The sequence below is a fragment of the Musa acuminata genome, chromosome BXJ1-6 (assembly GCF_036884655.1).
Source record: "Musa acuminata AAA Group cultivar baxijiao chromosome BXJ1-6, Cavendish_Baxijiao_AAA, whole genome shotgun sequence".
In the NCBI taxonomy this organism is placed as follows: domain Eukaryota; kingdom Viridiplantae; phylum Streptophyta; class Magnoliopsida; order Zingiberales; family Musaceae; genus Musa; species Musa acuminata.
In genome coordinates, this window is record NC_088332.1 from 3,098,374 (window position 1) to 3,126,322 (window position 27,949).

Genomic DNA, 27,949 nt, shown 5'->3' on the forward strand with positions numbered 1-27,949 from the left:
GATCCGTTATCGTATTATCATTTAATAAAGAAATGAAAATAAATTCCAATATTCGTAGCTGATGCGAAGCTTGTGAGGCCAAATCCATCGATGGCGATGGAGTTGCTCGGCCTCTCCAAGTTCAAGCTTCAGCTACTCGCGCTGATCGCCGAATCCCGCGACATCCGAGTAAATTGAATCTCCGCTCTCCCGACGTGGTTTTCTCCTCGTCATTCTCTTTGGTTTCCTTCTTCACAGGGAAGAGAACGAAGCGCCCGAGAGGAGCTCCAATTCTCCATCCAGGTTTAACCCCTCTCTCCCTTTCCTGATTCATCTCATTGTCGAATAAAGAATTCACACCGAGATTCACGCTGTCTGATTCCTGATGGTTCGAATTTTAGAGGCGAGAGCAGATCGAAGCGGAGTACACGAGGAAGTTGCAAGAGTTGCAAGCAGAGATTGCGTCGCACGAGGAGTCGCAGCGCAGGCTCGAAGACAAGGTGCTTTCTCCGCACTTGAAGCGCTTTTCATGATTTGAATTCAAACTCTTGCTCTCTTGATCATTGTTGTATACCTCGAGAGGCATGCCGATTTATTGCATGAGAAGTGGATAGCGGATGTCTTTGTCTGTTTCAGTGATCGCGAATCGCATTTAGGAAAGAAGAAGACAAGATACTTGGAAAGGGGAAATCGATTTGCTTCCGCTAGTTAGAGAAATTAACAGATGGGCACAACGTGACAAAGTAGTGGAATGACATCTAAATCGCAATTAATGCAATCATTGGCAGCCCTTCTCTTTCCTGCTTCTTTTTCTTGGTCTTCTCTGACGACAACCGTGTCCAAGACCAAGCAGTTCCATGCGTTCCTCGTCACTACCTCCTGCCTCTCCCTAGACCACGCCTTCTTGGCCGCCAACCTCCTCCGCTCCTATGCCTCCCATAACGACCTACTCTCTGCTCGTCGCCTGTTCGACCAATGTCCCCACCGAACCACCCTCCTCTGGAATTCCATCATACGAGCCCATGCTCGCCTCCGCCACTTCCCCCTTGCCTACACCCTCTTCAACAGCATGCGCCATGATCATAGCGCTAAGCCTGATTGCTACACCTTTGCCTGTGTCCTTCGTGCCTGTGCGGACAACTCTGATAGCAGTGGTGCTGAGATGGTCCATGCCATTGTCCTGTCATCTGGTCTTGCCCTTGATCTTATAGTCAGCAGCTCCCTGGTTAGCACCTACTCAAAACTAGGCTTTCTCAACAACGCTAGAACCGTGTTCGATCAGTTGCATACACCAGATTTGGTGGTATGGAATTCAATCATTGCAGGATACGGGTACGGTGGTTTGTGGCAGGAGGGGTTGCAATTATTTCGAAGAATGAGAGAGACCAATGCAAAACCAGATGGGTACTCCATGGTTGCATTGATCTCCTGCATCTGGAATCCAAGCATTCTGCATTTTGCCAAAGGAATACATGGACTTTGCTTGAAAGGAGGGTATGATTGCAGCTCACATGTGAGCAGTGCACTTGTTACCATGTATGCCAGATGCAGGTTGATGCACATGGCTTGTCAAATCTTCAGTTGTATATACCAGCCAGATCTGGTTACTTGGTCAGCTCTTATATCTGGTTTTTCACTGGCAGGACAATACAAGGAGGCACTAACGCTGTTTAGAAAAATGACTAGTTCAGGTAAAAGGCCAGATGCGATCTTAATTGCTTGTGCTCTCTCTGCTTCTTCTTCGATTGCAGCGATCAGACCAGGCAAAGAGATCCACTGTTATTCCATGAGGAGCAGCATCAATCTAGACACTGCAGTATCATGTGGTCTCATAGATATGTATGCGAAATGTGGTTTTCCTGAATTGGGATTTCAGTTGTTTGAATTGATGCCGGAGAAGGGTGTAATTGCCTATAATGCAGTTATATCAGGTCTAGGTTCCCATGGACTTGTTGACCAGGCTTTTTTTCTTTTTAAGTGGATGCTTGATAGAGGCTATCAGCCTGATGCTGCCACATTTTCAGCTCTTCTATGTGCTTGTTGCCATTCAGGGCTTTTGGATAAAGGATTGGAGCTCTTTAATAGAATGAGAGATGAATTTGGTATAGAGGTACAGATGGAACACTATGTGTACATGGTAAAGATTCTTGCAATGGTTGGTCGATTGAAAGAGGCTTATGATTTTATACATACAATGCCAAAGCCAGCAGATTCTGGTGTTTGGGGGGCATTGTTATGGGGTTGTAACATTCATGGTCATCTGGAGATGGGCAGAATTGTTGCTAAAAAGCTCTTTGAGATGGATCCAAGAAAGGCTGCATACAGAGTGATGCTTTCCAACATATATGCTGCCGAAGAGAAGTGGGAAGTTGTAAAGACTCTAAGGGATCAGATTACAGTAGTAGGTTTGCAAAAGAATCCTGCATTCAGTTGGATTGGAGACCATGATCTATGACGTTACAGCTATTGTTTCTAAATTTTTACAGGAAATTCTATGTGGTGAGTGTTAGATAAACTCTGGCATATATGCTGATATTTTTGGAAAGACTAATTGTAGTAACTAAAGTTTGGAGAAATTTGGCTCCAATGACTTAGAAAACCATTGATTTTCTTGATGCATTTAGTTGTCATATTAGAATGAACAGATATGAGAAATCAGCTTGGATTACAAACTCATTTGGTTCTTTCATGGTGTCGACACACTTGAATAGTTGGCTAACCAAAACTAATAAGTCAAAATAATGCAATTAGCTGAAGGTATTCCATGGTGTCCCTCAGTAGTTTGTGATCTTTAATTAAAATCAGTCGCATCAATTATCTTGGTTGATTTGCTGGTCTTGCTTTTGGAAACTTAACCACCTAAAAATTTTTAGATTTTTGGTTTTATCCTTGGAGACCAGTTGATAGATGCCCAAAAGTAAAAAGTGACTGATGGAAAACAGATGTTAACCTCCAAACAAGAAGAAAACCCAGTGGTCCAATGAGACTTCCAACAGTGGAAGTAGTTTAAAAGAGATTAAAGCCGTAGCCCATCTATTAATATAGGATTGTTGTTTCAACTTTCAATTATATTTTACAGTTTTAGCTTTTATGAATTGACAAATTGTCACTATGTTGACTTTTCAACTCTAATAAGTGTAACAGCATTGCTTATTGGAGCTAAAAGTATTTTGTCTCATATAATATATGAAAGTGCAAGATCAAAGGGTAGAAGGCGGACTAAGTTATGTGTGTCATACATGATGATAAAAAAAAAGTCCAGGCTTGTGTTATAAGTGAGAAATAGAATGGCCTTTGTGTTCCCCATGTTTGAGAAGCAAGTGCACATACGCAGTTTGAAGATGGTGATCATGAGTAGATTCATCAAGCGTAGCTTGCAAAAGTGTACAAGACTAGTACTAATAAGACAAATGGAGTCTGTTTTGCATCAAGGTTCCAGAAAAATGCTTGCCTATTTGGTTTAGTTGGATCTGACTGTTATGAGATTAGTATTTTGGTCTTTGTTCACGAGTCTTTAGTAAAGAAAGTGATTTGACAATAAAGCAATCAACATCTTTGTAGCACAATGTTATTGAATCTCTGGATATTGTAAGATGCTTGCTTAGTAGCGCTGCTCACTACACCTGAACTTAGGTTTTGCTCTATAAATGACTATATAGTAGTTGGAAAAAGGTTCAGTCTTTTAGGTTTCCATAGTGACTTAACACTTAAAGGATAATGTGTATGTTAGTAGATTCAGACTTCCTATCCAAGTTTACTTACACTAATATGCTGCACATTTTCCATTTTGATTTTGCTGGTGATGAAACGCTATAAGCTAATCTTCATCTGCTTTCATAAGTTTTGCTTCCATAATTTATTTGCTTCCTTTTACAGGTAAAGTATGTTGAGACTGAGAAAGACTTACTGAAGAAAAAGGAGAAAGAGTTAAAAGAAACTATCAACAGCTTGCTTCAGTCGAGAGAAGCTTTCCTAAGCCATTATGAGGTTGGTTTCTTTTCTATTTTTATTCTTAGAATCAGGCATCAGGACATGGAGAATCTTAAATCTATGTAATACAGGTTTGCCACTGTATAAATTGGGATCAAATTCATGATTAGTTCATTTCTTACAACATGAAGATAAATTAATAATGAACATAATTAACCATAAAGGATGTGTTCAATACAAATTATTATTTTCACTTTTAGAATCTTCTGCCCATCGTACATGCTTCATATTTGTACTTGTGTTTTAGCTCCTTATGTTCTAAATGTGTAATCACATATGCAAGGTATAAGATATTCACCCACTTGTGGACTTATTTTTTATTATGTTCTCCTTGCTTTGATGGCTGGCAATTGAGCTAAAAAAATCTCGGTGGATTTAAGACCCAAATAAATTTTTTTATGTTTGATAAAGTACTTATAATCTATTTACCCAAATAATTTTTTTGTCTGATAAAGTACTTATAATTTGGTCCATTATGTTTTTGCATGTTGTACCAGTGTCTGCCATACCGAATCATATCGTCCGGTACGGGCGGTACGTACCGGTCCGATAGGCCAGCGGTACACGAACTGCTCGGTACCGGTCTGCACTGTAGTAGTGCTACAGTGCTCGGTACACCGTACCATACCGGTACCGAGCCCAAGTCGAAATACCGGTACGGTACGGTATTGCGAACCTTGTGTTGTACGTTATCCATGTTTCAACGGCTGATTTGTTAAGAAGCTTTGCCAACTTGTATTTGCATATTTCATTATATAATCTAAATAAACTGAGGTATGTTCAGGTTTATGTGGATTAAAAAGACTGCCTTTGAGGAGTTCCATACATGACTAGTGATATTCCATTGGAAAATCATCCTGTTGTAGACCTCTGTTGGAAGATTGCTGGTAAATTTTGATGATTATGAACTTGAAATGCAGGATTCTACATATCAATTGAAGCAAAGCATTCAAAAAAGGGACAGAAAGCTTGTGCTCCTTACTGAAAAGATACACACACAAATTCAGTTGTTTGATTCAATGGAGAAGGAAGCTGCTGCAATTAAGCAAGTTGTAAATACTGTTGAAGATACTGTAAATGGAAAGGAACAAGAAGGCTTGTTTCTCATAAAACCATATTGTCCATATCGTCAATCACATTTAAAAATTTATTCTATTTTCTCCAACAAGCAGTTGAGGTTGTTTAATACTGCCCTTATACTTTTTTTCAGTTGCTAGATTAAAGAGGAAAGTAGACCAAATTTCAACCCTCGAAAAAGATTTTGTGGGTAAGCTCAATCCTTATTCTTTATTCTTGTTCATGATTTAAAATTTGAGAAGAAGCATATCTAATTTCACCACAACTTTTGGTGGTTCATTGATACAAGTTGTTTGCAATATAAAGTTGATGTAACAGGATAGCTAAAGGTTATCTCCTTCCTTCTAGAACACATACCTGTAATTATTGTCTGCATTTGATATTTTAAGAAGCAAGTGCTTTTGTTGTTTTCTTATGCAGAAGAAATGTTTGGTTTTGCCTCTAGACCATCTTATGACTAGGCCTGCTTAAATTATTTAAAGGCAACCAAGGTTCATGAGGCCTTGATAAATAAGTTATGCACTTTAAAAAATTAGTCCAATTGCGTTGTATATTTGCTATTGATGTGATGAGTGTTTATGCGTGGTGGCTGTATAGGAGGCAGTATCTTGTTGTAGATTTTGATGCCAGTCCTAAATTGTCATAGGATAAGTTTAGTTAAAGTCTAGGGTATGTTTCAACTTAGTTTCAGTCATGTTTATAATATTCTTGAGTTTTTTGGATTTTTTAATATTATATAGAAGTCCAATTTCAGTTGTGCATTTGTTATATAGGCTCTAGCACAATTAGAAATTGCAATTTGAAAGGTCTAACCATCTAAATATCAAATAGAATTTTGTCAGGTCATGAACTTTACTGTGCAAAGTCATTGCGGTGTGGGTCTCTTTAGTGGATCTCTAAAAGGCTAGTGGTTTTATCAGATGAGATCCATTGAAATCTCAAAGCCAAATCCTATAAGGATCCAAGCATGGATCATAATCAGGTAAGTACTGGAGTTGGATTGGATTTCAGATCAGGTATCAAATTTAATCAATACTATTAGGTTCTGGATTGAATTTAGAGAATCCAGTCTCTTGTTGCTGGGTTAGTTTTGGGTCAGGTAAGCGGGGTACAGAACAACTACCTGCTTACTTAAGAGGATAGAGTCCAAGGTAATTGACTTTGAAATAATGAAACTCAATGCTCTCATTTTTTTTTTCCTATGATATAGCACAATTGCCATATATGAGGCACACTGGAAATGAGATCCTACCAAAGTGAATCCAGATATCATCTCTCCCGTATTAGCCAGATGTTAGTTTCAAAGATTATCATCAAATACTTCATTGCAACCCTTTTTACCTTTTATAAAACTTCAAGTATCTGCTTGCTATGACTTTAACTTAATACATTTGCCTAGACCAAATATTTATCAACCTAAGGTTCTTAGGCAAATTTTATTATGATTCCTGTTGAAATACCATATCTAGGAGCATTCAACTAGAGAAAATTCAAATCAGTCCTGGTACTGGCAGCCTTTTCTCATTTTCCTCTTTTCTGAAGAATTTTTAATCTCAATTGCTTAATTAGACTAGTTACCAGTTTGCCTTTCATGATCCCTTTATGCGATTCTTTAGTGCAGAAAAAAGCCTGTTTTCTTCATTTAGTAATATTCTTGCATGTCCAGAATCCAAAACTTTTCATTTCAGCATTATACTAATTACTTAACCATACAGAAGCCATAGATTTTTTCCTATGAGCTGAAATAGCATTAAATAGAATCCAGAAAAGTGAACATGAGGCCTCTGTCTGCTATCTTACAGACCTTTGAAGATCTAGCTGTAGTTAACCATTATCACCGGTTCCATATTTGGGTAGTTTGGTAACTTTGGTTATATTTTCTCCACTAATTTATAGGGGGGATCAGAAATATAAATTATATTATCTAGGCTATTGTTTCTACTGAGCTTTGATCTTAAAGATATTTTCTCATCTCACTTCCATGCATGATGTTTTTGAACCCCTTCTTGTAATGTGAAATGCATTTTTCAGCATGAATGTACTGATATTCTCCTCGCAATGTTGTTTGCAGTAAAATATTTAACTAACTACTTTCTCATTAGTATGTTAGTATTTAATGTACTTGACATGCTTTTGGGCCTTTTTCAACAAACTTGTGTGATAGCCAAGTTTAAATTTTGTTCAAGACTAAACCGACTTGTCTTCATTATTTATTCAAGTTTGATTATCATATAGTTTTTCCCAGTTGTTATATTGTAACTAAAACATAATGCCCTCGAATGGGGATAGCAGAACTTCATTGCATTACTAGAAACTTTGATTTTGATGAATGATGCTTAGTAGCTCTATCAATTATTTGTATTATTTTCATATTTTCTTTGGCCAACATTTGTATTGTTGGATAACTTCTTTTGATATCTTTCCATCTAGAGAAGATTTTGCACCTCGAAAAGAAGCTTAGCAGTTACCAGCTTGAACTTCGAAGGAGGGATGCTACCATTAATGAATTAGAGGAAAAACTTGAAGCTGCGAAATTTACTAACAATTTTCAGCCACAAATTGAAGAGATATCCAGATGATTCAGCAGTATCTACTATTTTTTTTCATCTTTACAGTCACTGATCGCTTGTAGTCAACTGTTTGTCTTTCATGTTACCACCTCCAGAAAACTCTGCTGGTGAAAGATGAAGTTATACAAAGGTTAACCATAGAGAAGCAGGTTGATATAAATCTAGATACTGTATTTTCCTTCTGATGGTGTTTCATTGTTGTTAATCTAGTTTTTTAATGTCAGACACTGTATCTTCACCTGGGGAACATGGAAGTTATGTCAAGGAAGATTCAGGACACTTTATTCAATGTGAATACTGAGGTTGAAGATTTATATATTATATATGGTTTTTATATTAATGAGTTCCATATTTTGAGATAGTTTTATCTCATCTTATGGCATTGTTAACAGATTCTTTCTTTTTGAGATATAGATTTCTCAGCTAATGGTTGTCTTCTTCTCATTTCAGGATCATAAATTATTGTCCTCATTTCTAGGAAGCCAAGAAATGTCTGACATGATTAGCACAGCCAAAAATGAAAGGTGAGAATGTTGTTTAGTTCCCAAAATGCTTATGGAACAGCCAATATCATTGGGTCAAAGTGGAAGATGTTTATCCTAGCTACTGTGTATCAGTTTGGAGAATATTATCCAGGAAAATAAACAAAGATTGCCTTCTTCAACATGTAGATATCATCCAGGTTAGTCCCTTCTGTCAAAACTTTGTTGTTATTGCAAAGCGGTTATGAATAGTTAGTCCTTCCTCTGCATATCAGCCATAAAGGAAGCTTAGAAATGGAATCATAATTTTTCTAGGATTTATCAAGTCAGAATACTCGTCTTTTCCTGTGTTTGTATCTCAAAAACCTTTTTATAAAATATATTTGCTTACAGTGCTCACTCTCTGTTAGTTATAACACAAATCTGGAAGTTTATTGGTACAATACCTTAAAACTGTTATTAACCATTTGCAAATGATTAAAAATTATTATTTTTTATGTAAACATCTTATAGTTAAAATGACATATATTAAGAATTTAAAATATTCTATCTCCATTCTTTCTTTTTTTTAATTTTACCATGCCACCTTGGCACAATCCGACACATAAAAGAGGAAACGTATAGCCAAGAAGGTAGGCACCCAAGGCATATAGAAAATGCCATGAGGGCAAACAAAATGTAAGCAATAGGTGCACAAAGCATTATTAAGAGGAATCAAACCCTCGACATGTTGAACTGTGATCATAGGCTCTATCTTCCAGGTAAAGGGACAGGAACATCCATTCGGCATCTCAAACACATGATCACAACTCATGATTTATACTTCTCAAATTAGTACTTAGTGCCCATTCATCATACTTGGTGCTTAAAAGTAACCATCAGTCCGTCTTTAGAATAAGCTGAAGAATGGTTTCCTTCTTTCTTGAGACTACCAATTTTTCTTGACAAGTTGCAATTTTCAACACTGAAGTAAAATTTCGTTAATAGTTTGTCAAGAACAGAGATAGTCAACAAGCAGTTATGGTTATCATTCCCTTGATGTACAATCGAGAATGATGGTAAAAGGGATAGATAGAGGAGTTAGGCTTCTGGAAATCTAGTCCTATCCTATACACATTTTTCCAATAAATGAATCCAGTCTTGCATTATTTTTTCTGTAATTTATTTGGACAGTATATAATGTAAATTACAAATTTAATCACCTTCATACAGACATCTTTGTGCTTTAGAAGATGACCTACAGGTATCATGATTGGAATTGCTTCTCGAACATAATTAGTAAAATCCTGGTAAATATTGGGCAGTGTGTTTTATGAAGTATATTTGCTAGAACAAGATTTCAAGCACTTCTCTCTGTTGGCAGGACTAGTGATTTGCTACATAGCTGAGTGGTAAAAAGCAACCATATGGATAATAATGTAAATCCATTCTGGTGTACCATTTAGCTGCAGACTGAAATTTTAATCCCTATTCACTGCTTTCAGAAAGCGATCTTTGTATCAATCCATTTCTTGTATCATCTTTATAATATTCTTCATCTCTGGTTACATTCCTCCAAATCTGTAATATCTATATGGATTGTAGCTGTTGGAAGCTTCTCGAATTGAACCATGGTGTTGAACTTGTGAAGTAGATCCAAAACTTTTTGGGCTGCGAACTAGTTTCAGATATTAGTTTATCCTGAAAAAGAAAAAGTTGTTGTAGGACCTACCTCTATTTCGTATTGAGACTTAGGTAAACATATTGCCTAGTTTCAGATACAAAGCGAACCTTTGTATCAATCCATTTCTTGTATCATCTTTATAATATTCTTCATCTCTGGTTACATTCCTCCAAATCTGTAATATATATATGGATTGTAGCTGTCGGAAGCTTCTCGAATTGAACCATGAAGGTGTTGAACTTGTGAAGTAGATCCAGAACTTTTTGGGCTGCGAACTAGTTTCAGATATTAGTTTAGCCTGACAAAGAAAAAGTTGTTGTAGGACCTACCTCTATTTCATATTGAGACTTAGGTAAACATATTGCATCCATGTATACTTAAAAATTGGGTTGTAAAAGTAATATGCAAAAAAATGTAATGGTCAAAAAGAAACTCTTTGAAAATTATTTTTGTGGAATTATCAGATTTATAAGCCCAAGCCACTAAATGTTACTCATACCCTTTTGAATATTTTTGTTTCCTCTCTATTTTAGAAGCTTAGCATGAATTTGCATCATGGTGCCTCAATGTCACAAACTTATCCCATATTGACGTGTAACTGCACGACTACACTTAAGATTGACTCTAGAGAACTGAACTTTTTGCAACATGGCTTATCTACAAGCGCCCATCTTTTCCCTGGACCAGGTTTTTCTCCGTTCAAGGAATGCCTGCTACAGAATAACTCCTCAGAGAAACATGTTGCGGGTTCATCCTCACACCAGGCAAATGAATTTTCTTCTGGTTAACGTGTTGTGATGCAGCCATTTGTTGAGTTAGTGAAGACTAACCTATCTGTCATGTCTTGCAGCCATGTGGTTCTCCTCCAGGAGCAGCGAGCTCAGAGATCCCTGCGGTCGATGATGTTGACAAATCAAATGTTAGATATATGTTATTTGGCTGACTTTATAATCTTAAGCTTACTTTTTATTATCATCATCGCAGATATTGTACCTCTTTAATCATTATCAGTTCGTTTCTCAAATATATATCTGAGGTTATATTCTTCGCACAGGGTCTAGAGGCTTCTCTGATCCGCCACTTAGGCACCGAGAACTTGGTTACAGACGCACAACGATGAAGGTCGTGTCTTTCACAATGAGAGCGTAATTTCTTGATTCCTGTAAATTTCAGGTGTTATGTTCTTGAGTTTACCTTGTAGCAAATTTGGATGTCATGATTTAGGATGCGGTCAGGAATTATTCCATGCACAGCAACCAAATGATATAAAGATGGCATCTGTGTCTCTTGTTATAGCTCGTATACAACTGTAGACAAGTTTCAGAAAGTCAACGTTAGTACTGATCCAGTTATTGTAATTCCTTAAATGCTTCGATATATTTGGATCCGTGCTGTTCTCCCAAAAATTGCATAGGCATTGAACTCATTGGAGCATAAACAGAAGACCGTCTGCTACTGTCTTACATGACTTAGCAATCTGAGAAACTTATACGGCCCGTGAATCATTTCTTTAGAAAAATATCTAATCAAGAATTGTTTCATATCATTGCGCAAATCACGATCTGAATGGTTGAAGCCACTATCTAATTAATACATTTGATGGTACGTCAATCACTAGCTTCCTGCCGTTGGTAAAAAATTTATATATTATCCCCCTCTGGAAGTTAAACCTTTTTTATTTTTAAACTTAAAAAATTTACGATGAAATCCTTATAACTAATTAAAAAGTAAAATATTTAGTTTTATTTATTCTAATATCATCGGTTTTATAAATAAAAATAAAAAATAAAAAATAAAAAATAAATAATTTTAACGTTTTATTTAGTGGTGGCGGATAGTGACACCGGCAATAACTATTGTGTACGAGGAGAGCAACAACAAGAGATAAAGGTCATTATGTATTTGTATTGACATTAACATAAATGCAAAACAGTCATGCTCAACAATTACGTTGGCAACGATGCAAATGCAAAGCAACATCACTTGACAACTGCATCGACACCGATGCAGATGCATAGTAGCATGCTCTACTTTGTGTTGTTATCGATGCAAATGTCAAACGAGCCTTTTGTTGTGCGATAACTGTACCAACACTGATGTGGGCCCTCATCTCTTATCGTCATTCTTCTCATACATAAAAACATTATCATCTGCTACCACCGACTCTATCTGCCACCATTAACTGAAATATTAAAATTATTTTTTTACCTTTTGTTTTGATGTTTTCGTCGGTAAAACCGATGATATTAAGATAAATGAAACTAAATATTTCACTTTCATAAATATATGGATTCCAATGTAAACTTTTTATGTCTAGGAATCTAAATACTAAGGAGGTCTAACTACAATAATTAATCCTAGATCATACTACAATAATTAATCCTACATCATATCGTTTTGGAAGATGCATTCCAAGAGACGCAAGGAAACATCATCATATGAGATGGGCCAACTATTTTATACTAGATAAGTATAAAAAATACTAAAATCGATTGGATTAACCAAGTAATATATTTATCGACCAACACAACAAGATTTATGAAATTAGGCTCATGTCATTTGTGAAATTGATGCGTTGAAATCGGACTATGTCAAAGATTGAATCGGTTAAGGATCGAAGATAATGAAGTCCATCGAGTTGATGATTTTTTAATTAAAATTAGTTCGATTCGATCTGAACGGATTAACCGAACTAAAGAAAAATACCCCCAAACCAAAATTGTTTATAGTCTTCGAGACCAAACTATTAATAAATCGATTTAATTTGATTTTTTATTCGATTTGAATACTTACAGGCATAGACAGTTAATCAAGACAAATAATTTACCATAGAAATAAAATTCAATTGAATCTAACTGTCAATAATAAAAATGATTCGTATTTTATCCAAACTCTTATTTAATTCAATTTTTAAAACTAAAACTATTAATTCAAATTTGATTGTCCAACATGTTAGAGATTTGGATCTAACTTTGGTCCACCATTCGATATCATTGAAAGTGGTGTGTTTGGAAAACAAGGGATTCAACATTCTGCAAAAACTATGTCGGGGCATACACGCACGCTATACTTAGGTGGAGTCAAAAGGATTTGGAAGAATGATATTTAAACTAATGTTCTCATATGAACTAAGAGTGCTTTATAGTGAGCTTAGACAATCGCCAAATTAAAGTGAGAGCACATTGAATCATTGATCATTCTTTGATGGTGAAAATATATGTCGAACTATTGAATATTACAATCATAGTATAATAGCTTATATTGAAGTGTCAAGATGGATGGACATCATTGTTGGGGTTGGATAGGCCTCATTCTACCGAATCACTTGTTATCATATTGGTTACGAGTCACTCTATTTTCGTATCCAAAATTCATATAATAAGTAAAGTTTTAAATATATCTCACCATACCAATGTACCCATTAACTATCATGGTACGTATCAAATTATATCGAGTATACTGATATACAGTACACTAAAGTGTATCGATGTATCGTTCATATCAATTTTTTATCGGACCGATATATACTAAGCGATATGGTACGATATTGTAAATCATAATAAAAATATACTAAATCCATAGCTTAAAGTGTGAACAACCTTTGTTTCTTGTATTAGACAGTCGAAGTAATATAGTTTCCCTTGATTATTGGGAAGAAACAGAAACAGAGATAGATGCTGTGAAGACCGGCTGGAGAAGAATGACAGACACCTTTATTGGAGGTGGAAGACAGATGTGGGCGGTAGAAGGTTTTGCCTTCGCTCTTTCTTTCCTCGTCTCAAGTCATCCCCCATCATGAACGAAGCACCGTGAATCGAGTGCTGCTTCCGTGCCTCTACCGTTCACAGCCTTGAGTTGGAAGCCAAGCCAACATCAACGACTGCCTTCTCCCCACGTCGTACGTCCTTCGTGCTCCTTGAAACAATTTGGAATAACCATTAGTGAACCAGGTGGATCTTCATCTGCCAACAAGTTTCTACATCACGATCGTATGATTCATAAGCTGATAGTTCTTTCGTACCGTGATGTACCATCCTCTGATACGAGCGATATGTATCGATCTGACAAGGAGAGCAACATAGGTGGTACACACCGATTTGTTAACAAGTTTCAGCATATCATGTGTCCGTATATTGATCGGTACATCGATACGGACCGATAAGAAAGATGAACTATGAATAAATCAATTATCATATCGAATCTGACTCATGATATTATCACATTTTTATCTCAACTGTGGGTAGATCCCTGCATAATTCGAATGGGAAATCCAGTATAAACAAATACCAAAACCCTCAGTTAGATATCAATCTATTTTCTATTAAAAGCTCTAGCATCAAAAACTTAAACAATCCATTTTCCTTGACAAAAAGAAGCTACTGTATGATGGGCAGATGCTCAAGCATCAAAATCACAAATCTAAATAGCAAACATGTGCAAGGAAAACATTCATAAATAAGAGAAGAAAAATTGCTGACAACAATATTTACAGAAGAACAGAAGTGAGAGCAAAAGAGGTGATGCTGCATACTGCCCAGATATCATATTTCTTGAATTCAAAAGTGACCTCTGAAAACACAAGGAAAAAACAAAAAAAAGGACATGCCTAAATAGGCGAAAAAAAAATCAAAGGTTAGGTTTTATATAAACCGAAAGCACAAAAATAACAAATCATAACAAAGAACACCCACAATCTAAGAAATACACACAAGTAAAATCCTGAGTCAGTAAGCACCAATTCAAGCTGGAGCAAAGATACGGATCATGCCAAACAGATTGGCATTGAAAACCATGAAAAGATATCGTGAAATTGAAGTCTTTAAACATCCATGATGTCCTGCAATATTGTTATTGTCAACTAGGACAAAAAAATAAATTACCATGGTAACATTGGTGATTCAAAGAAGCAGGATAATATATTCAGCTGTCAAATTATCACCTAAGAGAAGAATACCGCGAGACAAGTCCCTGCTTTACTAGGCTACATGGGTTCGTATCCTGCATCAATCCAGCACCTGAAAACCATCAAGATGTTCCGGCGGGCAAATTCAATACATTAATGAGAAGATCCTTTGAAGGCATTGGAAAATCCTGTTACTCAGGCCAAAGAATGAAGAGCAGAAAGTATTCAATCTAACCAATGTCAGGCATAGCAACTGTTTCACGTCCTTAACCATCCTATTCATTTTTTACATTTCTCGATTAGTTAAGACATCGACACTCTCCATGCATCACATGTCTTGCCTGAGTATCACAAATCTTGATTGTCTACAACCATCGATTTCTTTTATTGGTCAAGAAAAAGCATTTGATTTATTAGCATGGTTTTCCTGCCAAGTGAACGAATTCAATTCCCAAGAGTAGCAAAGATCATCCATCTCGAGTTTCCGCTAGCAGAAACTAATTTGGTGCACCTTTTTGCAAGATTATCCACGGTAAGGGCTATACCATTGACTTTTAGGAGATAATAACCACTTATTCATATCATCTAGATTAACATGGAGAGTCAATAGAACCGTTTAATTTTTGGTAGATATAGTTTTGGAGGAGGATCTGAGCAAACTAATGTAGAACTGATTCTAGCATGTATTATTTAGGTCAACCAGGGATTTCTGCACCAACTAGAATAAAAGGAATGATTCGGTAACACATTACTCAACACAACACTTCCTTGGGGATTCATTTCATTGAAACCCATGGATTCTTGTTCCACCCAAATAAAAGGAATCCTTTATTAGGTAGTGTAATTTTGGTTCCACCTAAATCCTAGTTTTTATCTGAGGTAGCTTGATACCTGGCCTTTAAGGTGTCAAACTTCACCTATAGATACTTTACATTTTGTCTCTGGTAGCATTTAAACTTCACTTGTTTACGCCAAATTACCCACTTTTTACTTCAGAATATACACATGGAACTGACTATCCAAGAAGACCGGTGCCAAGAACACTTTTACAATGTACTAGGAATGAAATATGCCTTAAGTATGTCATCCACATGTAAAACTGTAGGTCAAACTGTAGATATCATCAGCAAGGTCAGGCATGCTGACTCATGTGACCATGCCCAACCTGACATCCCAACCATGCAACCTAACTTCATCCATGACTATCTAGAACCTCATCTAATTCGCTTCAAAGTCTATCTGGATGAAGTAAAAAGACATGATCTTAACACGTCCAATATCAGCTTCTTGTATATGGTGAGCTAAATTGCATGAGAGACAAACATGTTTTGCATAAATTTCAATCTAATTGTTCGGGAACAAATTTCATATCACTTGTAGTTTTTGCCCTAAAGGGACTCAACTAAGAAACAAGAATAAAAGCTTCATTGCAAGGTTATTAGTAGATCAAACAAAATAGAGTGTAGGTAAACATGAACGTTTCAACATGTCATGGAATAGTATGGGGCCAATAGATGATAAATCTGTTACCAACAAAGAGATATATTACCACAAAAGAGCAGGAAAGAAGCAAATAATAGAACATGATACAGATCGAAAATGTTCAATGTTTGAACTCCAAATTGAAACGGACAGAAGAGGAATTCTTCAACAAGTACTTGTCCAGGACTCACACAAACATGAAGAGTATCCACAGCTTTCAGCCTCCGATCCTTTTTTTCATGCCAATGCTAGCACGTGTTGATACCATCTTTACAGTCCCTCGTCAGGTTATTGAACGTCTCCACTCGATTCTTTGCCCTATAGAGCACCTCTGTGTCCACTGCCACCCTCATGTACCCATCAAACACCACGGGACGCCCATTATTTAGAACCATTGTCTCATTATACCACTGACTTGTGTTCCCCCACATCTCCTTATAATCATCAAGCAAATGCACCTTATAATGAGACCTCAACTTATCGAAATAGTTATAGAATGGCTCATTTGTAGCGATATACAAATTCCTCCATTGTCGTATCACCTTCATAAGCTTCTGCACTAGAGCCTCAGGCATGGTGTCTGCATCTAGATTGGGCCACAGCTCCTTGTTTCTGGCCTTCTCTCCCCGGACCACATGGACAGCATCGTAGTCCCAGTCCATCCTCCCAGCAATCTGTGAAACGATGTTCATCAGATGCTTGGATTTCCATATGGCTTGCCACGGCCGCTGAATGTACTTAGCTGCTCGTCCCTCACACACGCGGTACCAGTAATTCTCGGGCTCCGGCCCATCAAACTGCCTCCAGATGATGGTGCTCTTGTCCTTCTTGAGCTGCATCGGTGTGACCTTGTATGTTGGCACCTTATGGACAGTGATCTTGCCACCGGTCTTCCGGCCAGAGGAGCGCTCCCACCGTCGCCAGTCTCTCAAGAACTCGCTCTCCTCCACCAATGACGCCGACTCTTTGAGGTGCTCGAAATCAAAGTAGAATCGGAAATCCTTGCCCTCCTCATCCCGGCCACTAGGATTGTAAGTGGAGGCCAGGCAAATGTTGAGATCCATCACTAACGTCCGATTCAAGAACTGGGCTTCGCCGAGGGCACAGAGGAAGCTCCACAAGTACTGATTCATCCCCTTGCAGTAGTCGCCGCCACGGGTGTAGTAGAGGTACTTCCCTTTCCGGAAATCGGAGTCAGATCCGAGCGTCGGGATGGTGTCATTGATCTCGGCATCAAGGATCTGGGCGGGAGAGGAGGGGGAAGAGGACCGGCGAGACGCCAAGGGCTTCGGGGCGGCGTTTGCGCCAGAGCGGAACTTGCCGGCGGATACGACCTCGTAGGTGCAGTTGTCGGCGGGCACGAGGCGGAAGCGGCGGTAGTCTCTGTAGCGGCGCCAGGACTTTTCGCGTCGGTTTCGGAAGCGCCAGGCCGCATCGCACTCGCCAGAGGCGGATCCAGGGACGGGCTTCTCGTAGCTGAGGAAGACGATGGAGCGGCGGAATACCCGGGCGTTGAAGCGCCGGATGGCGACGAGGGCGCGGGGGTCGGAGCAGTTGATCGGGGCGTCGGCGTCGCAGTCCGACGCCGGTGGCGGCAGCGAGGGAAGGAGCACAGAGGCGCCGTCGGCGGCGGTGGCATTGTTGACGGGATCGGCGGGGATTGTGTCGTTGGTGGGATCGGCGGGGATTGTGTCGTTGGCGGCATCAGCGGCGGTGTCATTTCGGGGCGGAACGGGGACCAGGTCTTCACCGGTGGGGAGGACGGAGTCGTCGGTGCGGAAGGTGGCGTTTGGCAGAGTGGCGGCGAGGGACTTGGAGATGATGGCCTTGGGGGAGTCGAGCCAGGGGTCGGGGGGCTGGTACGTGACGGCGATGACGGTGAATACGAGCACGGAGAGCACGAATGCGGAGAAGCACACATTCCCGAGCACCTTGACCGCCTTCTGGCTCAGCGGCAGCTCCCGCTCCGCCGCCGCCGCCGAAGCGTCGCTCCCTGAATCCTTCATGGCCGTCTCGAGCGAAGGGTTGGTGGAATTGGGATTGGGGAAGGAGGAGGATTTGAAGCCGGTCGGTGGCGTTTGGTGGAGAGGAGATCTCAAAAGTGACTGTGATGGTGAAGTCGCAGCAACTTTTCCGGCAAATAGAGCGCTTAGGGTGGCGGTGGATCGATGGCTAATCCGTGTGTTAGAAGAACAAAGCCACTCTGTCCTGTCGGCGGTCAGACAGGGTTAAGGTTTCGATCGACCAACACAGAATGGGCCCGCATCATTTGTCATTCTTTGGCCAGTTGGTGGTTCGGTTGTCACCGAAAAGGCTGAATCCTGTTCGCAATGGTACAGCAGATCTTCACAGCGATGAGTCAGTATGCTTGAGAACTACGGTTGAATACTTTGACTGCACGCCTTAGTTTCAATTAAACCGATTTACTGTGGGATCAAATCTCCATCTAAAATAATGTTCATAAAACTATATATCTCAACACACCAAATGTCAAACTACACCTAAGTTTTTATTTTATTTCCTCTCTAATTTTTTATTTTATGATTAACAAAGAATCTTTATTGATCTTTAAAGAAAGATCAAAGAATCAGGCTTGATCTTTATCTCATGTGTGTATATTGTGATTTCTTAGCTGTTCATTTCTATTTTAAACCTAGATTTAGAATCTCTCATTTGATGTATATTGATGATATTTTATTTCTATTTTTAATTAATAAACCTAACTAACGAAAGGATTAATTGTCTGAAACCTATTATTTTTTCTCTATCACATTATTAATTTTGTTTTCCTAGTTTTTCATATACACACCGTGTATTTCTTGAATGTCTACTCGTGTCCTTCACAAAATTGAGAAAATGATTAGGACTTTTCATCGATAAAAAGGTTGCTCACAATGTAGCTTACAACTGATTAATTAAGAAATAATTATCTCCTAAATTTACTAGGGGCTCGATATTCATGATATCTTTTTGCATAATCCAACCCTCTGGATAGAACATATTGGTATTATCTCAATATAGTTCATGTTAAATATAATAGTTTCTGTCTAAATGCTATGAACTGTCTAAGGGCTTCTCTCTTTTTTTTTTTATTATTGGAGATGATAGATTTGTCAATGTCAAGTGTGACAATTGAGTTTTTAATATTCTATTTTCTCTCAAACCTACATTCTTGAACCCAAATTTATTGGACTTGTATGTTTCTGTGAGCTATTTTATTAGGAACAATAAATCAGATAGAGACTTTAACATGGACGAACCTACTATGGAGGAAAAGCATTCAAGCTTAGACATGCTTAATGATGAGAGATTAGATAGCAGAGCCATACCAGAGCCAGTTGCTACTGTTGAGCTCCTTGCATATTTTGTTCAGGCAAGCCCTACATGCAGAAGATCATGCATTATTACTATTGGACTGTCTATATACAAGGGATGAAAAGGTTTGTTTTCTTTTGTTTTCATTATTACCTGTTCATTTAGCAGGCACTCACCTTCTGCTGATCATTTGTGTACCTTCAAAATAGGTTTACCTCTGAGTTCTGCATACCCATTCAAATTCTACTAGTATTGATATCTTTGGGTTGAGAATGTCTAGACGTGTTTTTAACATCAAGGAATCATAACTCTGCCACCAATTTATTGGTGTATATGTCACCATCAGTTTATTGCTCCACATCAAATGTAAGATTTGTTGGATTCATCAATCAAAAGTTCAAAAGTTCATCTACTCCACGGTTAAAATAACTCTAATGGTTCAAGACAAGGACTGCTCACAGCATAAAGGTTTTCAGTAGGATCTTCTATTCAAATAAATCATCATCGTCATCAGGAAGAGGTTGGGCAGCAGCTGCAGCCAGCTCTGCTTCGTGCCTGGAACATACAAATAGCAAGTTAGATGGATGATCCATGTTATCATATACATTCGATAGCTTCATTGTCAAGTGGCATAAGGAAGAGATGGACACAGTGGGGCCTTGAACTTGCCATGAACACAAAAAGTGCCGAAAATTGGCTTAGATGTTCATGTCACTTTTTCCTAACTGCAGTTCTCGGCGCCAGAGTTTACGGCAGTGGATATGGGTCATCATATACTACACAAGGACAAGGTGATCTGACTATACGTAAGCTATGATATAAATAGAACTTAACAATTTTTAGGCAATTATATATGCAATTTAAAGTTATGACAACTACAAAGCATTTTAGAATGCTCAATACAAATTGTACTAAGATAAACAATTTAATGAAAGAAATTCATCTCATGGTTGATCAAAAGTACAATATGCATTAAAATGGTCATCTCGGTATGTACCCCTATCAGATACCCCTAAAGTCTCCAAAAACAAAATAAGAAATTTAGATTGACTATTCAAAAACCAAACATGTGAACGAATATTATATGCAACTGACTCATATCCAGAAAGTGACAACCAGTAACAAATCCGATAAACATCTAATTAAGACTTCAAAAAGTGATTTGAGCCATAATAAATAATCAACTGCACTTACTGTTGCTGGGCGGCAAGGTCAATCTGGACTTCCGGAGGCGCAAGAGCAGGTGATTCAACAAAGTGAAGGTTTTGGTCCCTGCAAATGAATTTGTCATCAGTTTTACCTTATAGGGATATCTCAATGCAATCCGTACACCATAATAACATGCATTTACCCTGCAAGTTTTCTAGCAAGATAAAGGAAGGGCTTCTCAAAGTTATAATTGCTCTTTGCTGAAATCTCATAGTATTGAAGGTTCTTCTTCCTGTGGAATGTAACTTGCTTTGCTTTGACCTGCCTGTTCTTCACATCAACCTTGTTTCCACAGAGAACAATAGGAACATTCTCACAGACCCTGGTTTTTGAGACAAATAGGATAGTTAGACATTTTAAAGTGTAACTAAGGAGAATTTTGTGCTCATTTAGTTCAAAGTGTCTCGTCAAAAGACCTGCATAGATCCCGATGCCATGTCGGAACATTTTTGTATGTTAACCTGGCGGTGACATCAAACATGATAATAGCACATTGACCATTAATGCTGTGGACAAATGAATTGTAGAGTCAAAGAAAGACAAAATTAATCCTTGCAATGACAATTACTGAAAATCATGGACGTGACTTATTATCACATTGGCAGCTAAAAGGAGACAAACAATTTTGTGCAATCCCCAAACAATAACAAAAAAAATATGAACTTAAATTTATATAAAAAATCCAATAAGCAACCTTGTCACACCACAATATATCATCTTAAATGAGAGGACACAGTTTCCATAATCAAAAAACTTACTAGTCGACCCCCATAAAATATTGCATAATCCAAAAACATATTCTGCTCTATATAATTGGTTATTCACATTGTAGCTTGTATTACAACGTATTTAATTCTATTTGACTACTAATGATCCTTGGCATTATGATCAATTCCCATAAAAAAATCAAAACATTAACTGATTTCCAATGCTTCTGCTAATCTGGTTTGCACATAAGCAATAATGTAAGAGATCTCAAATAATTTTGCAATGATGTCACATCTATGTGATGTCAAACTTAATTAGCCTTCTGCTCATGCAAAAATTCTCTTCTTATTCTCGACTATCATAGACCAAGACCTGTGTCCCCTATTGCCTTCTCAAAATCATGGTACCTATTCATTAATCTTTAAAGTTCTACATTAACAATTTATTTTTCCTCCATCTCAAATAGATTTTAGAAAAAAGGAGCCCACAAAAAGTTGAAGAAAATGAGGTTACTCCAAAACACACATTATAACTATCCAGCACAAATAACTGAGCTTCCAAATAGTCAGAAAAGTCGTGCATCACAAAAGTAACAGTACTATTTGTAAGTCTTTGTATCGGCTAATGAACCAGAATTGGGCACTTTAAAGTTTAAACAATGTGGGCTAAGCTAACAGCTTAGGAAGTAATTGAGCATTCAACGTGGGCTAACTAATAAAAGAAATACCATAAGATCTGTCTTTTTGAAAATAGAAACAGCAACGAGTGCAATACAGCAATTGACTTAGAAAGCACATCCGTGAACGCATTACGATCAAACTAAAAATAGAAGGGCCCACGACATACTAGTATCCATCCCTGAGACCACCAAATTTCTCTTGGCCAGCTGTGTCCCAGCAATTGAATCTGATCTTCCCACAGTTTGTAAAGAAATCCAACGGATGGACCTCAACACCAATGGTAGCTAAAATAATCCAAGACATTTTTATACATAATCAACAGCCACAACAAATAAGAACGTCTGAAAATTTGCCATGATACTCACGCTCATACTTCTTCTCAAATTCACCAGTAAGATGCCTCTTCACAAAAGTAGTTTTCCCTGTGCATAGCATAAGCAAACCATAGGATTACGTGCAAAAGCAGAGATATAAGAATCAATTGTTTCTTACAGAAAGATGCAAGATTTTGATATCAGTGTTAAGGGAAGCGAAGACTATGAATCAAAAAGAACATTTATGTGTTTCATTACTATCAACAAATGGGAGGGATACAAAAAAAGCGAATACAAAAAAAGCGAATACAAAAAAATACATCAAATTTAATAGGCACTCATAACAACAGGATTAACAATAAATTCCAGCCACGTCGCTCGAAAAAGACAAAAACATCAGGAATTTCATGCAGAAAAATATTTAAAAAAAGAACACGAAAACGAGTTCCGATATGTCTATGCGACTGATTAAAGCAGAAAGACCATCATTTCTAGCAATGACAATAAGTACAAAGGACCTCATTTGTGCTCAATAAATCAAAAGGCAAAGGGGAAAATATATAAAAGGAGACAGAGAACAGGAAATTTCACCAGTTCCTCCATCACCAACGAGAACGAGTTTAAAGCTCGGGAAATCGACAGTTGGCTGGTTAGACAATGCCTGCAAATGATAGCAGAGATCAGAAATGCAAACATATACCCCCCAGTCTCCAGCTAATAGAAGAATAACAGAGGAAACGGATCGGAAACCCACCATAAGATCACTTCTCATAGCGGAAGGACGAGCACGAAAGCGAAATGTGGAGAACTGGCCGCTGTAGATTTCAAAACCGAAGTCAAACCCTAAACGGTTCACAGATTTCCGTTTCCCACCCCATTCGGCTTCATTTGAACGCGACACTCTCGGCCGTCGGATTCTTTGATCGTGCCGCTGTGATGAAAAAGTATTTAATCCGAGAGACGTACGTCCACCTATTCTTGTCCTACTCATTTTCTTTTGCACGGACGGTCGCGGCCACGTGCAATCATCTCTATCGTTTCAAAAAGGTGGGTCACATGTGATCACGGCAGTCGCGTTCGAACACGAATCATAACTCGTTCTCAATGGACAGATCTTAACTTGTTTTCGGGGAGGATTTCCGATCCATTATGCGTTGCATGTGATCCAACGGTCGCTGATTTTTGAGATTCACGAATTACTTGATTCACGGACTTAAGATGCGTGCTTGAGGCCATTGTTCCTCAAGGGGAGGGTTTCGGATCCTCTGTTAGACGCTGGGTGTGATCCGCATCCGCGGTTCGTTGAGATGCACGACAGAGTAAACAACCAATTAACGATTTAAGATTCGTGCTTGAACCAGAGGAGTCAAGAACGTGGTCTCCCATCACGGAAGGTTCTTCGTTACCGTATGCCCAGTCCTGGCTGACACAGCTCCCGGTGTACCCCACGCGAGACCGGGATTAAATCGATCTGGATAACGACGGCGATGCGTGGATTGCAGCCGAGAGGCGCCGAAGACAGGTGGAGGTGAGGAGAGGCTCCCCGCTGAGCCACTCCTTCCCTTCCTCCTAATCACTCGCGCTTCGCCAGCGACGGTGGACGATCTCACGTCCCATGGTAACACCTACCGGTGCTCTTTTCTTGAATTCTCATTGTATCAACCCAGATGTCAATTCACACCGTAGCAGCATCTGTATAAACGGATGGTATTTTTTTGGCTTCTGTTGATCTATCAAAAGTCGATACATTTTGAATAAAGAATTCCTCTACGATGCCAAGGAAATGAATACGCCTGATCTCTCTACGAAGTCAACCGCTCAGTTTGACGTCTTTGGGCTTTGGCTGGCTGTAGTACGAGGAGACGCAAATCTAGAAGTCGCAGCAGTTCGTGGCGACAGATTTACTTGTTCGAGAGCACGGCACTGAAGCTCGGATGGATAGTCCCTCACGCAGGCGATCCGCGGCCCTGTGCCTGATGCCCACTTGAAGGATAGCTGCTTCCCCAGCTGATACGACTTCAGCCCTTTCTTTGAGTTGATCCTTCGAAGGATCAGCTCCGACGGTATGGATGTTTCTTCCTCCTTTTGTTGTGCGGCGTCAGAGAAGTCTCGTTCGCATCCTTCAGGTTTTTCTTCCTCCGAACTGATACTCTTTGACTCTTTCGGCTTATTTGTCTCCTCGCCTGCTTCTTCTTCGGTGTCCCTGAGGACTCCCTTGCGCTGCAGGTCGCCATTCGAAGAGCCGGTTCTTGCATCGTTGCTTATCTCTCCAGTAGATGCATGAGACAATTGTTCTTCAGGTTGAGGGTCGATGGTGATGTCATCAGGCAAGTTTATGTCAGAATAGCTGCTTCTGTGACCTCTCAAGGGCAAATCATCGCCTTCGGTGGGACTTCTCTGTAGAAATGCGAAAAGATGTGGTTCCAAGGTATCATACTGGAATCTTAAAAGGGAACAATCTCACTGTGATCGACGAGTGACGTGCTCACCCTGACATCAGTTAGATCGATGCCGATTTCTTGAAGAAAGCTCATGAACTCCGTGAAATTCTCTTCTGTGGGTTGGTAGTGCCCACTGTGAGGCCACACGGCCTGCCAAATGCTATGAAATGAGCATACTCGTAGACAGATATGACTTCAACAAAGTTCAAATTGTCCTACCGAATCATCTTCGTACCTTAAGAACCCCATTCTCCACTACTAATATTCCTGCAGCAGACGTAGCTCCTCCAGCGAGAAAACTAGAATGCTGAAATGTGCCTCTTTTCTTCTGCGGTACCGAATAGATGATACATTAGGCTATTCAAAAAGACAGCAAAATTTAATCTTTTGGTATAGTATGGAAGGATGAGGATATTTACCTGACCAACGTACAGATTCTTTGATGTGCTTAAAACAAAGATCCACTTTGAATCTTTGGGAACCTCAGAAGTGTGCAGAAGTACACTGCTCAGCTTGTAAATGAACTTCCCATCCTTGACTACAACTTCATAGGCCTCTCTTTCTCTCTGAAATGTATCACAAGATTTTGTTTCATATGCTACATTCCGCATAAATTTCATGGAAGAAGCATTTATAGTGCTTACGGGTCCAAGATACTTTATGCACTGTTGCTGAAGCTTTAATCTCGTGCACTTTGATTCAAGATTGATCTCCTTTCCTTCTCCCACATCAAGCCTGATGAGTCAGAAATGGTGACTTCTCGATGAGCTATTATTAGAAGCCATCAAGGAAACGGGACTCTGCAAACGTACCAGTAGAAGAAGGGCTGCCTGCTTTCACTGTGGAGCCAATAGTCATAGTAGAAATGGAGATTGTGACCATAGCGATGTCGAGGATCAATCTGTTGATTGCCAATAAACTGACAAATATGACAAATGGAGATTGGAGAGAGATATGAATCTTGGATCTACCAGACTTACCGCTTCTAGCCAATGTTGCAAGGCAAGTTTTTGAGCTTTTTGGTCCTTTGATAACCCCTTGCCAACCTGCAAATCAAGCATGGATGAATGCTCGACATCACACGATCGGAAGATAATCACGGCATTGGTAGGTTGATTGCAGAGAGAAGCAATTTACCTTAGCAGCTCTGGTTCTTGCTCTCGACCATCGAGAAACAGCTGATTCTTCTTTCTCAATGTTGAAAAACGACACAGAACTCAGCTTGAGCAGTGCAAAGTCTATCAATTTCCACCTAGTTAAAGCAACCAGGGAAAAGGAAAGCATATTAGTTGTCTATGCTATACGAAGATCAGATACGTATGCTATACGTCATACCATTGCTGATCTACGATGACAGCACAATCTGCAAGCTGCCTTCTTGTACGAAAGCTTTTGTAGACTTTCTGCAACTTCACAGCAGCTTCATGCTTCGGCCTGTCCTTCAAAACAGTAAACCTTGAAAGTGCTGGCTCATCTGAACTTTTCGAGTTGTCGTCTTCGGTGGCAGGATTCACTAGCGAGATCATCGTTTCAAAGTGGTAAGGGCGAATCTGCCTTCTGTTGTTGAAGCTCAGGGATCCTTTGACTACTAACTTGACCAGCTGCAGAGTTTTGACCGTGGAAGGATTGGCATTTCGACCCTTGAAGTTCAAAGACCTCAGGGCTGCCCTCACATTGTCAGTGAGAATGGCTTTTGAGCTTTCATCCTTGGCATCATCATCAACTTCTGGGAACGAAAATGATATTGGCATGTCGAGTTGGAACAGAGTAATTACCTATCAATTTTCTTCCTGCACAGCAATGATTGAAAGACACATCCGGTCAAGTTCACCGTAGATCGATCAAAGCTCAAACTAATTTCAACAAAGATTGAGTCAAATAAGTAGATGTACATGAGTGAAGCTCCTGTAGATCAATGAAGTCACAAGAGAAAAGACATCTCCTTCATTTATAATTAGACTTAGAAACTCCACTTAAGAAAATGAGCGGAAGAACCGAATCAATAAAAACATCAGCTTGCAATCGGTAAATCTCAGATCCAAAAGATAAGAAAGGATTTGGATTCAGGAACAAGAGGAACGATAAAGGAGTACAAGTCCTGCCAAAAACAAAGAAATTACTTGAAACAACAGAACATGCACGGCAACCACACCTTTGCCTCTTCTGCCTGTGGGAAGCCCACAAAAGCTTGATATATATACATAGAGAGAGAGAGAGAGAGAGAACAAAGAACACGGAGCGATGGAATTTGAGGTGACATGCTTATATAGGTTAAGGGAGGTGACGGTGGGATGACAGGGAAGAAATCCATAGTTCCAGCCACACGTACCAAGAATCCAACCGTGGACGCACTTGTTTTGTTTGTTTCGAGGACAGAGAAAAGCTGATGACTTTTTCTAAGGTTGACTCTTCTCACTCTATTTTTTGACTCCATCTCGAGGAAGTGAGGAGGGCGAACGATCGCGACATGCATGGATATTTTTTGGCAATTCATATGAATTATTTAGCCATCAGTTTGCTTGAGATCGGTCTCCTCCCCAAAAGATTATGTCTCACCGTCATTAATTCAAACATCTTAAGGGGCACTACTCCAACCGTGGTTGAAACTGCTGTCATGATATGATCTGACACCTCCGAGCCAACTCGCTGCTCAGCCGTTTATGTGTCTCTCAGCCGTTTAGGCACGCACGAGACAGAGGGAGCTCAATAAAAATGGAGGCATCAACTGCACCACCGTCACGGCCAACTGTCCTCCCACACCACATGGCCCAGTGTTGGAGCATAAGACGGCCATGCGACCGACACAGAGGAAGGTGGCTCTCACCTTCGCCATGGAAGACAAAGCGCAGGAGATGATGCGTCCATGGACGTAGATAAAAGTGTGTGTGCCAGCTTGTCGGACGTCCATTGGACGAAGGCAGAACATAAGATACGCCACCAGCATTTGTCTATTGTTTGATGTCGCTTTTCCGTCGAAGACGTCTGTATCGTACGGTCTCAGGCATCGACCGACCCGAGCTGCTCTTCCTTTGTTTATTGGGACAATAGTGAGTTGTTGGCGAGAGAGGTACACGGCGTCCGTGTATCGGTGACCGAGTCGTCGAAATCTTTCCGGAGAGGAACTCGAACATCCGAC

The 27,949-nt window shown here is 39.3% G+C and overlaps 4 protein-coding genes across 6 annotated transcripts; 1 reads left to right on the forward strand and 3 right to left on the reverse strand.

Moving 5' to 3' along the window:
* Window positions 1–29: 29 nt before the first annotated feature.
* LOC103986755 (uncharacterized) lies at window positions 30–11,167 on the forward strand. 3 transcript variants are annotated; one of them, XM_065185985.1, is made up of 14 exons: window positions 30–168; window positions 238–282; window positions 381–479; window positions 3,856–3,966; window positions 4,890–5,064; window positions 5,180–5,236; window positions 7,477–7,613; window positions 7,706–7,765; window positions 7,841–7,918; window positions 8,067–8,140; window positions 8,234–8,298; window positions 10,449–10,525; window positions 10,612–10,680; window positions 10,816–11,167. In XM_065185985.1, exons 1-14 carry the CDS (start codon window positions 91–93, stop codon window positions 10,879–10,881), a joined length of 1,191 nt encoding a protein of 396 aa, XP_065042057.1. In that variant the 5' UTR covers window positions 30–90; the 3' UTR covers window positions 10,882–11,167. The 3 variants fall into 3 exon arrangements, 2 of the variants coding, with proteins under 2 accessions (XP_065042057.1, XP_065042058.1); XM_065185986.1 differs by lacking the exons at window positions 30–168; window positions 238–282; window positions 381–479 and adding an exon at window positions 2,293–2,478; XR_010513949.1 differs by lacking the exons at window positions 30–168; window positions 238–282; window positions 381–479; ... (7 more) ...; window positions 10,612–10,680; window positions 10,816–11,167 and adding an exon at window positions 508–2,478 and having other exon boundaries at window positions 4,754–5,026.
* A 5,012-nt stretch (window positions 11,168–16,179) lies between these two features.
* Window positions 16,180–18,294, reverse strand: LOC135675638 (uncharacterized). Its single transcript, XM_065185990.1, has one exon. The coding sequence runs from the start codon at window positions 18,150–18,152 to the stop codon at window positions 16,395–16,397; it is 1,758 nt and encodes a 585-aa protein (XP_065042062.1). The 5' UTR covers window positions 18,153–18,294; the 3' UTR covers window positions 16,180–16,394.
* A 1,452-nt stretch (window positions 18,295–19,746) lies between these two features.
* LOC135675639 (GTP-binding nuclear protein Ran1B-like) lies at window positions 19,747–23,270 on the reverse strand. Its single transcript, XM_065185991.1, has 8 exons — window positions 23,127–23,270; window positions 22,964–23,033; window positions 22,424–22,480; window positions 22,225–22,342; window positions 21,087–21,176; window positions 20,813–20,992; window positions 20,656–20,733; window positions 19,747–20,016 (listed from the first exon to the last, which is right to left on the reverse strand). Exons 1-8 carry the CDS (start codon window positions 23,142–23,144, stop codon window positions 19,947–19,949), a joined length of 681 nt encoding a protein of 226 aa, XP_065042063.1. The 5' UTR covers window positions 23,145–23,270; the 3' UTR covers window positions 19,747–19,946.
* A 456-nt stretch (window positions 23,271–23,726) lies between these two features.
* Window positions 23,727–26,586, reverse strand: LOC135675637 (IQ domain-containing protein IQM2-like). The gene is made up of 9 exons (XM_065185989.1): window positions 26,149–26,586; window positions 25,951–26,065; window positions 25,794–25,859; window positions 25,626–25,714; window positions 25,458–25,548; window positions 25,233–25,379; window positions 25,049–25,141; window positions 24,862–24,963; window positions 23,727–24,769 (listed from the first exon to the last, which is right to left on the reverse strand). The coding sequence occupies exons 1-9, from the start codon at window positions 26,562–26,564 to the stop codon at window positions 24,191–24,193; spliced, it is 1,698 nt and encodes a 565-aa protein (XP_065042061.1). The 5' UTR covers window positions 26,565–26,586; the 3' UTR covers window positions 23,727–24,190.
* Window positions 26,587–27,949: the final 1,363 nt, after the last annotated feature.

What these genes read in the sequence shown, in the direction of transcription:
- LOC103986755 (XM_065185985.1), top strand. Translation starts at nt 91, where the DNA reads ATGGCGATGGAGTTGCTCGGCCTCTCCAAGTTCAAGCTTCAGCTACTC. An exon ending in CCGAATCCCGCGACATCCGA is followed by an intron (nt 169 to 237) that starts GTAAATTGAATC and finishes CCTTCTTCACAG; the next exon opens with GGAAGAGAACGAAGCGCCCG. An exon ending in CGGGTTCATCCTCACACCAG is followed by an intron (nt 10,526 to 10,611) that starts GCAAATGAATTT and finishes CATGTCTTGCAG; the next exon opens with CCATGTGGTTCTCCTCCAGG.
- LOC135675639 (XM_065185991.1), bottom strand. An exon ending in CGTTGGTGATGGAGGAACTG is followed by an intron (nt 22,481 to 22,963) that starts GTGAAATTTCCT and finishes TGCTATGCACAG; the next exon opens with GGAAAACTACTTTTGTGAAG. An exon ending in TGGCATCGGGATCTATGCAG is followed by an intron (nt 20,993 to 21,086) that starts GTCTTTTGACGA and finishes CTCAAAAACCAG; the next exon opens with GGTCTGTGAGAATGTTCCTA.
- LOC135675637 (XM_065185989.1), bottom strand. Translation starts at nt 26,564, where the DNA reads ATGCCAATATCATTTTCGTTCCCAGAAGTTGATGATGATGCCAAGGAT. An exon ending in GCATAAAGTATCTTGGACCC is followed by an intron (nt 25,380 to 25,457) that starts GTAAGCACTATA and finishes GATACATTTCAG; the next exon opens with AGAGAAAGAGAGGCCTATGA. An exon ending in TCGATCTAACTGATGTCAGG is followed by an intron (nt 24,770 to 24,861) that starts GTGAGCACGTCA and finishes GCATTTCTACAG; the next exon opens with AGAAGTCCCACCGAAGGCGA.
- LOC135675638 (XM_065185990.1), bottom strand. Translation starts at nt 18,152, where the DNA reads ATGAAGGATTCAGGGAGCGACGCTTCGGCGGCGGCGGCGGAGCGGGAG.